This window comes from Podarcis liolepis (assembly GCF_965112155.1).
Source record: "Podarcis liolepis genome assembly, chromosome: 11".
Classification (NCBI taxonomy): Eukaryota; Metazoa; Chordata; class Lepidosauria; order Squamata; family Lacertidae; genus Podarcis; species Podarcis liolepis.
In genome coordinates, this window is record NC_139565.1 from 673,001 (window position 1) to 686,579 (window position 13,579).

The following is a 13,579-nucleotide window of genomic DNA, read 5'->3' on the forward strand; positions in this document are numbered from 1 at the left end:
CTATGGGGCGAATACAGGCTTTCACTGAAGCTTGGAGAGCGAGAGGGGTCGGTGCGCACTGACCCCTCTCGCTCTCCAGGCTTCAGGAAGCTATCAGCAAGCCTGGGGAGCCCGCGGGAGTTTCTGCAGGGCTCCCCAGGCTGCGGATAGCAGCCTGCCACCCGTCGCGCGGGGCGCCCTGAAGCAGAGCGCCCCTCGTGCCGGGCAGACATCGGCCAGCCCCACAAGCTCGGGGGACAGCGGGGAGGCAGAGCGCCGCCATACCGCTGTTCCCCGACCTGGTTTTGGGGGGGAAATAAAGGAAAAATGTTTTCCTTTATTTCCCCCCCAAAAAACTAGGTGCGTCCTATGGGACGAAAAATACGGTAATGGACCTAATTTAATCATGTTCATTTTCAGTGGGCCTACTCTGAATAAAACTTAAACTGTTGTAAGGTAAAGGAACCCCTGACCATTTGGTCCAGTCGTGACCGACTCTGGGGTTGTGGTGCTTATTTCGCTTTATTGGCCGAGGGAGCTTCCAGGTCATGTGGCCAGCATGACTAAGCTGCTTCTGGCGAACCAGAGCAGCGCACTGAAACGCTGTTCTGTTGTGGGCACCACAAAATATCAATTTCATAGAAGATACTCAGAGACACTATTGAGGTCAGGGGGTCATTCCACGTCATGTCAAGACGGTCATGTCACCCACCGTCCCAGATTTTGATGAAACTTGGTGTACCCCCTTAAATTTTTTCCTTCTATCTCAAACAGTTTTAATTTTATAGCACTTCAAAGTTTCGTGAAATCTGTGTTGTCTGTTCCTCTTGAGAGCCTTGGCACATGTACATTTTTTCTTCTTCTCCATAACCAATGATCGGATCTCTTTGAAATTTTACACAGAGCTCAATAAGAGGATGAGGATTTCAGGAAAAAATACACCATTCAAAAGATTTTATAAATGCCAAATATATATATATATATATATATATATATATATATATATATATAATGTACTTTTTTGGTGGAAAATCTAGGTTTAGAAAACCTCAGTTTTCCGCATGTGGGTATGATGGAACTCAAAGTTTTTGATGTTGAAAATTATCACAAAGATATACTCTTTCTCGACAAAGAATGAAATTTATGGGTTTCTTATTCCCTGTTAACAATTTTTTACTTTTTTTGGACATCGTGGGGAAAAATGGCTACTGGGTACAACTTTCCTACAATCCATAGCTGTAATAGAAAAATATAATGAAACAAAATTGTTCATCATAAAAATTAACATAATAGTATGCACTTTCAGGGGGAAACTTATAATATCCAATATTATGTTAAAAGGGTAAAGGGACCCCTGACTGTTAGGTCCAGTCGCAGACAACTCTGGGGTTGCAGCGCTCATCTCACTTTAATGGCTGAGGGAACCTGTGTACAGCTTCTGGGTCATGTGGCCAGCATGACTAAGCTGCTTCTGGAGAACCAGAGCAGTGCACGGAAACGCCGTTTACCTTCCTGCCGGAGCAGTACCTATTTATCTACTTGCACTTTGCCGTGCTTTTCAACTGCTAGGTTGGCAGGAGCAGGGACTGAGCAATGGGAGCTCACCCCGTTGCGGGGATTCGAACAGCCGACCTTCTGATCGGCAAGTCCTAGGCTCTGTGGTTTAACCCACAGCACCACTCGCATTCCAGCGAATATTATGCTAGAAATATATATATAAAATAAAAAAATAGTCCAGTAGCACCTTAGAGACCAACTAAGTTTGTTCTTGGTATGAGCTTTTGTGTGCATGCACACTTCTTCAGATACGATATTATGTTAATACATGTAAAATTTACATGTGCCAAGGGTAACGCAGATTTCATGAAACTTTGAAGTGCTATGAAATTAAAACCGTTTGAGATAGAGGGGAAAAAATTAAGGGGGTTTCTTTCAACCACAAGAGAAGGGTATACACCAAGTTTCATCAAAATCTGAATGGTGGGTGATGAAACCCTTGTTTTTTGCGTTGATTTGATGTGGAATGACCCCAGGGAGAGCAGGAAAGAAGGACTATGGCATAAGAGGATGGGTTGACAAGTAATGAAAAAGAGTTATTTTGGGTTATCTCTCCTAAGAAACCTCATTAGCTAAGAAGCCATACTATCTCTGAGTTTGATTTCTTCATTGTCTTTCTTAGGAAAGACGACTCCAGATAATATCCCTAACTGCCCTACTACTTGTCAGCCCTTCCTCTTATCCTTTAGTTCTCCCTTTCCTGAGCTTAGGCCATTGGGAAAGAGGGCAGCGGCATAGCTGGAAACCAGAAGCACCTTTGCCTCCGCTGAGCGGCAACAGCACTGAGATCTGTGGCTGCAGCCACAGGAAGAGGAGGAGGCAAAGGCTCCCTCGGTGCTGACTCAGCAGTGAAATGGGACCAGGACCCTGGAGAATGCAGGATGGGATCTTGACCTTGCAACACAATAAAATTACTGCATTTCCTGTTAAGTGTAACTAAAGCAACTATTGTCTCCAATTCTGGGAATAGAAATTGTGTGCCCCATGCCAGGTGAGCCTGCCCATCTTCTACAATTGGCCCCTGAGCTTTGTGGGATAAGGCCTTTTTAGTATGTAGCGGGGCTGAACTTGTATGTGTGGGTGAACTTTATATTAAGTGCATATTTGTGTGTGTATTTTCACACACTTCCTTCTTGATAATTGGCTTCTAATATTGATTTCCTGTTCTGAAAGTAACTTGACATTGGTTTTAGGAGGGAAATATGTAGGGCATGCATTGGATAGGTGCTAAAATACCACTTTGTTGTCTTAGTTACTGCACTGCAATTGTCCAGTGTATATGCATTGCTCTGGCCAGTGTATATCTATTGCATAAAGGGAAACAAAACAAATGTACAGTAGTTACAATGACCATTGTTTTGCTTCTTCAGGATGAGGGCTCGCGAAACAAGATATCTGAAAGACTTTCTGGTGGATTTCGAGGGTGTCAAGTCTGTTTTAAGGAGGAAAAGCAACTCGGCGCGTGCGAGCCGCCGACCTGGCTTCCTGAGCCCGCTCGGCTTGCTGCCCTCAAGCCGCCTTTTCTCCTTTCCAGGCGTTCCACAGGCGCGCTCTTCCCTTCTTCCCCGCCCGGCGGGGCCTTCCTTCTCGGCGGGGCTGGGCGGCGCCGCTTCGCCTCGGCCGGAGCCCCGCGCTCGGCTCCCGGGGAGGCGCCGGAGGCTGAGCCGCGTCGGGGGCGGGGCGCGGGCGGAGTCCGGCGGGGAAGTCGCGTCGCTTCCGAGGGGGGCCCGCCAGTCCCGGGCGAGGCGTCGCGGCGACCGCGGAGATGCCGGTGAGAGGAGGCGGCGGCGGGGGCTCTCTGCTGCGCGCGGCCGCCCTGCTCTCGCCGTGGCTTCGGGTGAGTGGGCGGAGGCGCCCCGGGCGGGCGGGGGGGGGGGGCCAGGCGGCAGCGGCGCTCGCCTTCCGGGCGGAGGAAGCCCTTCCCCGGAGCTGCCTCGCAACTCGCCTTGTGGACCTTTCTTCGCCTTCGCGGCCTTTGGCCCCCTGCCGACAGTTTTGTTTCTGCATCCTCCTCTTTGCCAGCTGAGAGGAACAGGTCCTGAGTCTGAGGAAGGGAGCTCGAATGTCCCAATCAGCTTGTTAAACTTTAATATGCTCCAAGACTCTCTGTTTACGTTTTTCATATACTCTGAAAATCCAGTGTTAAAATCTGAGGTGTGTGTCCTCTTTGCTGCATTGTTTTTATTTTATGTGCTTTCTTTTTTAAGCATCAGTTTTATGTATAACTTTCGTCTTTGTTTGGTTTGAGAATGGTGGGGTTTTATGGACTAACTTAAAAGGCATACTTCCACAAAAGAATAAGATCCTTTGTATCTTCCTTTATGCTGTTTTTATTCCTTTCACTTATATTAATTTAACATGACTGTAAATTATGTTCACCTTGATCATTAGCTGGCTGTACCTAGGAGTTTCACTGAGAAAAATGCTTTATATTAATACCCAGATGTCCTAATAACCTAAAGTGAGATAACAATTACTGGGATTGCATAACATGAGTAATGAAGGCTGAGATGCAGGGACAAGCCTGCGGCCGTCCATCAAGCCCCATGATTCATATTCAGGTTTAACACATACTCCGCTTGAGATTTCCGTGTGTATGAGTTTATGGAGATGACTCCACAGAGAGAATCATTGGGAAAACTTGCAAAGAGAACTAGGCATTTCTCAATTGCTGGGGGTGTGGCGACTTCATAAGTACATGTTGAAAAATCTCCCTAGAAAGTGCAGTCTGGGTTTGAAGTCATTGTAGGGATCATATAAGCTTAAATTTAGAAGGAACTATGAGGGTCATTATGGGACGCAGGTGGCGCTGTGGGTTAAATCACAGAGCCTAGGACTTGCCGATCAGAAGGTCGGCGGTTCGAATCCCTGCGTGACCCGGAAGCTGTACGCCGGCTCCCTCGGCCAATAAAGCGAGATGAGCGCCGCAACCCCAGAGTCGGTCACGACTGGACCTAATGGTCAGGGGTCCCTTTACCTTTACCTTATGAGGGTCATTAATCCAATGTGGGAATCTTTTGTCCAACATGGGGTTTGAACTCACAACCATGAGATTAAGAGTCTTCTGTTCTACTGACTGAGCTGTCCCAGCCAACATGCTGAAAGACAAGGAGTCCTACTGATACTTTTAAGTTAAAGGCTGCAGGTTGATTTAAGCTAGGAATTGAAAAAGAAATTAAATTAATTTGTTAAATCTGCTGGCCAGGATGGACCTGCTACTGCTGGTCATAATGTCTGTGGTATAAAGCAGCTTAACTTTCTCCCTTTAGCCATTCTATCTTTATCACTTTTGTGTCTAACCTTTGTCATAATTTCTGTAGTATAAAGCTTGGATGTTTTATTTAACATATTAAAAATACTTAGTTTAAATTTTGAGCATAAAATTGACATGTTCTTCAACAAGATAATATAGTAAAAATATGATATGCAGCCCAACTGTATGAGGCAGCGAAACCAATTGTACACAATAGTGCCAAATGATTATTTTTGTTTTCAGCTACTTTTTGTATTATTTGTTTCCTTTGACATGAGCTACAGACGGCAAAAAAATAGCTATAAAAACCTGTATTGAACTTTTGACAGTACAGCTGTTGTTTGTTTTGCTTGGTTGTCTTAAAATTACGGCAGAGGCCCTTTGAGAGTCCTGCTTGCTAATTCCTTCTAGCTATGCATATCTATTATTCATTTTTAGTTTAAATAATGTAGTTTACTTAATCTGAACTGGTTGCCTTTGTATAGACCCAATAAAATGTTGATCATTGGAGCTTGTGGAATTATGCAAACATTTTAGGTTTTAACATGATTGTGTCGAATGAAACATCATTTTGCTTTGTGATGGGTCATCTGTTGCTGATCAGTGATAAACAGGACTTGACCTGCCCTCCTCTCAAAAGCCTTTATTTTCTCTGTTCTCTTTTCGAATGTTGGCAAAAGGCTTATCTTCCTGGCTTATGTGAAAGTATTCAGCATCCAAGATTGTTCTGTCAAAATACAGGATTGGGCCCAGCTAAGTAACTTCCATGGGTAAACTAGTTTCATTATGGAGCAGCATGGGGACTTGCCATCTAGAATAACTTTGTCAGAGAAGCATAATGTGCATTTGTTTTGCTGTGATGGTTGTGTATGTACTAGGAAAAAGTGGCTTAGGGCATGTCCACAACATCTGTTTTTCATGTTGTAAGTGGTTGGTGCAGCCTGTTCATCAGCCTGAGTCTTAGAGTCATAGAATTGTAGACTTGGAAGGGACTTCAAGGGTTATCTAGTCCAACCCCCTGCAATGCAGGAATCTCAGCTCAAGCACTGATGACAGATGGCCGCCCCACCTTGGCTTAAAAACCTCCAAGGAAGGAGAATTCACTACCTCCTGACTGTTCCACTGTCAAACAACTCTTACTGTCAGAAAGTTCTTCCTGATGTTTAGTTGGAATCTTCTTTCTTGTCTTGTCCCTACTTATTCTGGATTTCTTCACACAAGGTAGTGTTCCGTTAACAAAATGCTAATTTCCCCATGATTAGTTTTTGAAACACAGTGGTACTTCTGGTTGCGAACGGGATCCGTTCCAGAGGCCTTTTCGCAACATGAAAAGCGCGCAACCTGAAGCTCCGTATCTGCGCAGGTGCGCGGCACAATTTGGCACTTGTGCGCATGCGGCGGATGCATGCGCCTGTGGACTTCTGGGTCGCCATGGGACCCAACCTGAAAAACCATAACATGAGGTATGACTGTATCCTAGAATGTCTTCATTGCAGCTACATCTCCACTATAAGATTCCCCCCCCCCCTGTATTCCTTGAGTTTGAGTCAGATGGGCGGGCTATAAATATAATAATAATAATAATAATAATAATAATAATAATAATAATACCACCTATCCAGTAATTCCTGGTGACAAGCACCATATTTCTTATGAAATGAAGGCGCTGGTGCACTGGTACTGGAATTCTGACCTTGGATACTCTTGGTTATGTTCCTGCCCTAGCTGTTATCGCCTGTTAGCTAGATGGAGGTTGAGATCTGTAGCAGAGCAATGGATTGTCCTGGGACAAGCAGCTCTGCAAGCGAGTTAGAAACCTAAAGCTTAGAGAGGGTTTAGGAACTTCTCAGGAGAGGTTTATTGTACCAGCAGTATTTGGACCCCCTCCAAATGTGAAATACCACTACACCTTTTCCCACTACAGCCTAAAAACGGAAAGGAGCAAGCCTTGGTTTTGGCAAAACTCCCAAGACTTTTAAGTAAGGTCATTTACTTCACCTCTGAGCTACCTTTGACATTGGCAGTGGTGCCAGTTTTATGTAAAAGTTTGAATTAGGGGGGGGGGAAATTCCTATGCAAAACCAAGTAATTTGCAGTAGGAAATGTTCAGTTGGTGTCAGAAAATTTTCTGATGCCCTTGGAAATGATGTTAGCATGTTTATTTTACTTGCAGTTAGTAAACAAAGCTAAAAACTTTGAAACTGGCAGCTTGCCTACTACTAATTTGCAGTTGGCACCTATTCTTATGAAACCCCTTTTTACTTTGTGTGCAGAAAATAATGCAGCGGAAAATACTCCATTTTGGAAAAGCTTCTACCCCCTTACACTGTGTCCTTGGGAGTTGGGTCACTTTTAGGCTAGTGAGCAAGACCTCAGGTACATCTGCCATACAAACTGGGACTTTCTTGCTAATTTCTCATGGTCAGGAACCACATCTTGACTCATCGATGGTTATTGGAAGATATTGTCTTTGTAGGTTGAATTGGATTCTTAAGCTGCTGGAACAAACCCAGATTTTGGCTACTTTATGAGACAACCAGGATATCTAGTTCATCAGCTTGGTGTGAGTACCTACCATGGTGGGGGGGGGGGGGAAGAAGAAGAAGAAGAAGAAGAAGAAGAAGAAGAAGAAGAAGAAGAAGAATGTACTGCTTCAAGCTGATTTATTTCCTGGTATCAACAAACACCAGGACTCACAGGCCCCAGAGAGGCTTATGGCTTATCCTTAAATATGTTTGCCTTTTTCTTTTTTCTTCCTCCTCACTCTGAAGCAGCGAGCAGAGAGAGGTGCCTTAAACCCCACAATTCTTATAATCCCCATAATTCCTGTGGACATGTATACTTTGGGCTCAGCAGAATTTTGGGGTACTAGAGATAGTGGCTGCTTCTCTCCTGAACTCCACCCCAAGACCTGCTGTCTGGGCTTGCAAGCTTGAGCGGTGGACCTGAGCACCGCACTCAGCAGATAAGGACTAAACAAAGTAGCATCAGCCATCGCTATAATTTCACCCGACAGGGAGGAAGGACTGCCAGAGTGTGGCGCCAGTCTTGCAGGTAGATACAGCAGAAGCAATATTAGGCCAAACTGCTGTGTCTGTGTGTTTGACGCAGTGCCATATCTTTTAAAACTCCCTCAAAAAGTATTTATTGATTTACACTGAAAAGACTGGCAATGGTTCCGCTCCCAAGCTTGTCATTAACTTTTGATGAGATTTGTTTATACTTTTTGCTAAAACAAAAAGAAAAATCCACATGTAAAATTCAACTTCAGTAGAAAATCATAGAATCATAGAGTTGGAAGAGACCACAAGGGCCATCGAGTCCAACCCCCTGCCAAGCAGGAAACACCATCAGAGCACTCCTGACATATGGTTGTCAAGCCTCCGCTTAAAGACCTCCAAAGTAGGAGACTCCACCACACTCCTTGGCAGCAAATTCCACTGTCGAACAGCTCTTACTTCAGGAAGTTCTTCCTAATGTTTAGGTGGAATCTTCTTTCTTGTAGTTTGAATCCATTGCTCCGTGTCCGCTTCTCTGGAGCAGCAGAAAACAACCTTTCTCCCTCTTCTATGTGACATCCTTTTATATATTTGAACATGGCTATCATATCACCCCTTAACCTCCTCTTCTCCAGGCTAAACATGCCCAGCTCCCTTAGCCGTTCCTCATAAGGCATCGTTTCCAGGCCTTGGACCATTTTGGTTGCCCTCCTCTGGATACGTTCCAGTTTGTCAGTGTCCTTCTTGATCTGTGGTGCCCAGAACTGGACACAGTACTCCAGGCGAGGTCTGACCAGAACAGAATACAGTGGCACTATTACTTCCCTTGATCTAGATGCTATACTCCTATTGATGCAGCCCAGAATTGCATTGGCTTTTTTTGCTGCCGTGTCACACTGTTGGCTCATGTCAAGTTTGTGGTCAACCAAGACTCCTAGATCCTTTTCACATGTACTACTCTCAAGCCAGGTGTCCCCCATCTTGTATTTGTGCCTCTCATTTTTTTTGCCCAAGTGCAATACTTTACATTTCTCCCTGTTAAAGTTCATCTTGTTTGTTTTTGCCCAGTTCTCTAATCTGTCAAGGTTGTTTTGAAGTGTGATCCTGTCCTCTGGGGTGTTAGCCACCCCTCCCAGTTTGGTGTCATCTGCAAATTTGATCAGGATGCCCTTGAGTCCATCATCCAAGTCATTGATAAAGATGTTGAATAAGACCGGGCCCAAGACAGAAGCCTGTGGCACCCCACTAGTCACTCTTCTCCAGGATGAAGAGGAACCATTGATGTGCACCCTTTGGGTTCGGTCAGTCAGCCAGTTACAAATCCACTGAGTGGTAGCATAGTCAAGACCACATTTTACAATCATTATCTTCTTTAGTGTTACAAAGGCAAATGTATGAAGAACTGCCTCCTTGCCTACCCTCCTGTTTTTATTCTCCTTTATGTTGTCCAAAATAAAGGAAAATCTGTTCTTTATGCATGCCAGCCGCCCTCTTTGATTGCACAAACAAGGCAGGCTACCCATTGCGTCAACTGCTGAACTGAACCCTTTCAGTCACAAGATTGTCTGGAAAAAAATATTTAATGTGACATGTCAGAAGAGAGGTGGAAAAGATATGAATTTGGCAGCAGAAGTGAACTTTGAAGCACCCTCCTCTCTTACATGCTTCACTAGGAAAAATGGTTAATAATAATAATAACAACAACAAGAACTAACATAGTTGGTCTTAAAGGTGCTACTGGAAGGATTTTTTTTATTTTAACAACAACAATAAAATAATACAACATTCTAAAATCATTTCATTATAAATAAGTTCAAATCAGATTAATGGCAACCATTGGGCTAGAGTTCTGTGAGGATTCCGAGTCTTCTCATTGTTTTCGTCCTCTTCACACTAAAAAGAAAGAAAAAAAGCATTTGGCAGAGGGCAGCCCTTGAAATCTTAGCTTTCAGCCTGCTGAAACAAATGCCTGGTTGTAGTTAAATTTCCCATTCCTCAGGCCTTGTTTTCCTAAGGGTGTGAGTGTGGAAATGTTGCACTTCTATTGTCTTTTGGTTCCCTCTGAACAGCTAGTATGTTGTTAGCTAAACTGGTCATAACTGAGAAGCAATTTCTGATGCTTTTTCTTGTTATGAAAAATGGGGATGGGTATCTTCTAATGAGATTGTGTACAATGAAATTTCTGAAGGATTAGAATCTGAAAGGTGGTTTTTTTGCTCCATCCTGAGGTGTTTGAACCAATATCAACAAAAGGTGAAAATATAACGTGTTCCCTGTAAGAAAAACCCTGGGGCCTAATTTGAATGGTAGAATGTTTGGGGCCTGGTGGGCGGGGCTTGAGTGTTTTGCTCCAGAATCAGCCCCTCCCTTCAGGGTGGTTCCGTTCAGAGGGACCAAGAAGTAGGGTGTGATCTACGATCCAGTGTAAAACTGGCGGTGATCTACCACCCAGGGGTGGGTGCTGACGGGGTAGGCATGGGCGCGCGCAGGCAAGAGGAACTCAGGATTGACTGGTAGATCGCGATCAACGCCTTGAACATGTCTGTTGTATTTAGTTTCTCTCATTCTGTTATTTTGTTACAGTTTTCTCTCAATTTATTATTAAAGCTTAGTTTACATTTACGTGAGCCACTTATTTTTCTGAGAGAAAAAGAAACTCTGCTGAGGAAAGGTGTAGGAAAGGTGCAAACTTGGGTGAGTGAAGGGATATTCCCAGTTTGCCAGGAGGATTGGTTTGGTTAATTATCCCCCATCCTCTACAACATTTCCATCCTACAAAAACACTTAAAGCTTACTATAGAGTTCAGGTATTGCATTTGTATAAAGAGGCAGGGAAACCTGTAAGACACTTCTCTGCCCAGAAATGTTGGCGTTTGCACCCAGGAACTGTGCACCCATTTTATCCAGCGTGCAGCCAGTGACCTCCCTTGGGTTCCTGAATGGCAGGAGGCTGCCCATGCAAGACAGAACTTGCAAAGAGAATATTGAAATGAGTTGCCCCGGGAGGAGCATCTGACGCCAGCACAGGCTGCTTTTATAGAAGTAGGGCAAGGTCTGAGCGATTCATATGGACAACTTGTTTTCCTGGGTTATCATCACAAGAAGGCCATGGAAGAGATAAGTTTTTCTGGGAAAGAAATCAGTTAAATGGGGCCTTGTAGCTGATCAATTGATGCTTTGTTCCCTAGCTAATGACATCTAGCAGTTCCACTAAAAAGCCTTTTTGCAAATGTATCAAGAAAGTTATGCCTATGTCAGTGGGCATCGCTCTCTCCATTCAGATCCTGAATTTTCTTGCCCAGACCTAACAATTGCAGCACAAACAGTTTACAATGGATTATACAGTAGAACAAAGACTCCAGTGTCTGGAAAAATCCTCAGAATTAAGCAAAGAGGTTTCTTGCGGTAATTGTCCTAATTCAATTCTCAGTTAAATGGCTGAATATAGTTTAAGCCTTTATTTCAGTTTTAATTGGTGGTGTCAGAGAGTATGCATGCAAGTCAGGCTCACACTGCTAAGTCTCTTAGTAGGTTAACGTATGAGTTCAGGTTGAAATTATTTCCTTTATTTCTTTTAGCAATATATCACATATATTTCTAAAATCTAGTACCTTAAAATATATTTGTCTTTGAAGAGAATTCCTATTGTGTATTAATCTATTTTATCATCCAGGGAGATACAGATACAGTGAAAAGTAGTATGTGAATAAGTGGTGAACAATTGTTTTATTAGAACTAGGACAAAGGATATATCAGTGAGAGTAGTCATTTAAATGGATGGGCTTGAGAATCAAATAGAAACTTAAGGTAAAGGGACCCCTGACCATTAGGTCCAGTCGTGACCGACTCTGGGGTTGCGGCGCTCATCTCGCTTTATTGGCCGAGGGAGCCGGCGTACAGTATGACTAACCCGCTTCTGGTGAACCAGAGCAACGCACGAAAACGCCGTTTACCTTCCCGCTGGAGCGGTACCTGTTTATCTACTTGCACTTTGACGTGCTTTCGAACTGCTAAGTTGGCAGGAGCAGGGACCGAGCAACGGGAGCTCACCCCGTCGCGGGGATTTGAACCGCCGACCTTCTGATCGGCAAGCCCTAGGCTCTGTGGTTTAGCCCACAGCGCCACCCGCATCCCTTTGTTGCGCTAGAGAATCATAGAATTGTAAACTTGGAAGGGACTCCAAGGGTCATCTGGTCCAACCCTCTGCAATCTAAATATCACAACTAAAGCATCCATGACAGATGACCATCCCACCTCTGCTTCAGCCCTCACTGCTGATGAGACGCCAGCCCCAATCTGCTTTGCAAGGCTGGGATAATCTCAGTCTCACAGAGCGGCTCAGGACGTGAGAAGAACGCAACAGCCAGATGCAACAGACCTCCAGTTATAGGGCAGAATAATAATAATAATAATAATAATAATAATAATAATAATAATGGCCACATGCCCTTCGATCCCAGCGTCACCCTCGCTTTGCTGGTGATATGAGTACAAGTGACAGCAGAAATATAGCCAAAAAAAGCAAACCACAATCCCCAGTTGAAATAAGCCAAGAATAATGATTTGTTGAAGCTGCTCATCAGAGGAGGGAGCAGAGCAGGTGCAGGTTCTCCCTCCCCATGCCCACCTGCCCCACACGGTCAGTTCTTGGTCTGACCCTTAGGTGGAAAAATATTCCCCAACCCTGCATTAACCATGGCCTGCTGTAATGTGTGAATGCATCCTACACAACACAAATATTCACTTAATATTGGGGGGGGGGGCTGTGAGAGGACCACAATATTCTTTTGATTGTAATTTTTTAAAAACTGATTTTAATGTTGTATTTTGAGTTGTTGTGACCTGCTCTTGGGCAAGTAATAAATCAAATTATAATTATTAGTGCTGAGGGAGTGGCCAGGTGCATTGGAAGAGATGAGCAAATTCCATGGAGAAGTTGTTAGCTTGTTATATGGTGTACCCTGCTCCTTAAGTGAGTACAGTGGTACCTCGGGTTACATACGCTAACCCAGAAATAGTGTTTCAGGTTAAGAACTTTGCTTCAGGATGAGAACAGGAATCGTGCTCTGGCGGTGTGGCAGCAGCAGGAGGCCCCATTAGCTAAAGTGGTGCTTCAGGTTAAGAACAGTTTCAGGTTAAGAACGGACCTCTGGAACGAATTAAGTGCTTAACCTGATGTACCACTGTATATAATTGCAACAGAACTTGAGGTGGGCTGCTAAGAGCAGAGAAATGGCTTTTGTTTTCTGACACTTACTTTGTAAAGTATAAATCTGTGGTTTTGTAAGTTTAGTTGTTCCTGGCTCAAATTTTAAATAATTAGTTATATCCTGTTGGAGAAGTTTGAATGTATTGTCACTGGTGTTCTTTGTGGTTGCAAGAAATAATGTGCATGCATGCAAAAGTCAGTAACTAACAAGTTTGGGTGCTGTTTTTAAAGTCCCTCCTCTAATGTTAGATGTTGAAGCTTTTCACTGAAACAAATGATGAGCTATTTGAAGGAGCCCTGCCGCCTCATGTGCCACAGTGCTGACTGCATCTAATAATAGGGTGACAAAGTGTGAGCCTGTAAAGTAGGGGCAGCCAACTGGGTGCCCTCCAGGTGCCGTTGGACTACAACTCCCTTGCCCATTGGCCATGCTGACTCGGCCTGATGTTATTTGTAGTCCATCCCTGTTGGTTATGCTGTAAAGCTGTGTTTCCCAAACTTTGAATAATCATGTACTCCTTCTGAAAGTTTATTCTTACTGGCATTCCCCTTCTTAGAAGAAGATTATTGGGGAGTAGTTTT

The 13,579-nt window shown here is 44.1% G+C and overlaps 1 protein-coding gene across 8 annotated transcripts in view; it reads left to right on the forward strand.

Annotated features, from left to right (window-relative positions):
- TJP2 (tight junction protein 2) overlaps nt 1-13,579 on the forward strand; it is a 90,130-nt gene that overhangs the window by 37,801 nt on the left and 38,750 nt on the right. The window contains exon 1 of one of the 8 annotated variants that reach the window (XM_083464791.1): nt 3,214-3,373. The exons of 5 other annotated variants lie outside the window; for them this stretch is intronic. In XM_083464791.1, coding sequence (XP_083320917.1) covers nt 3,302-3,373 — 72 coding nt within the window. In that variant the 5' untranslated portion in view covers nt 3,214-3,301. Of the gene's footprint in view, nt 1-3,213; nt 3,374-3,594; nt 3,691-13,579 lie in introns of those variants that run through there. 2 more of the 8 variants (XM_083464795.1, XM_083464792.1) reach the window with 2 other exon arrangements.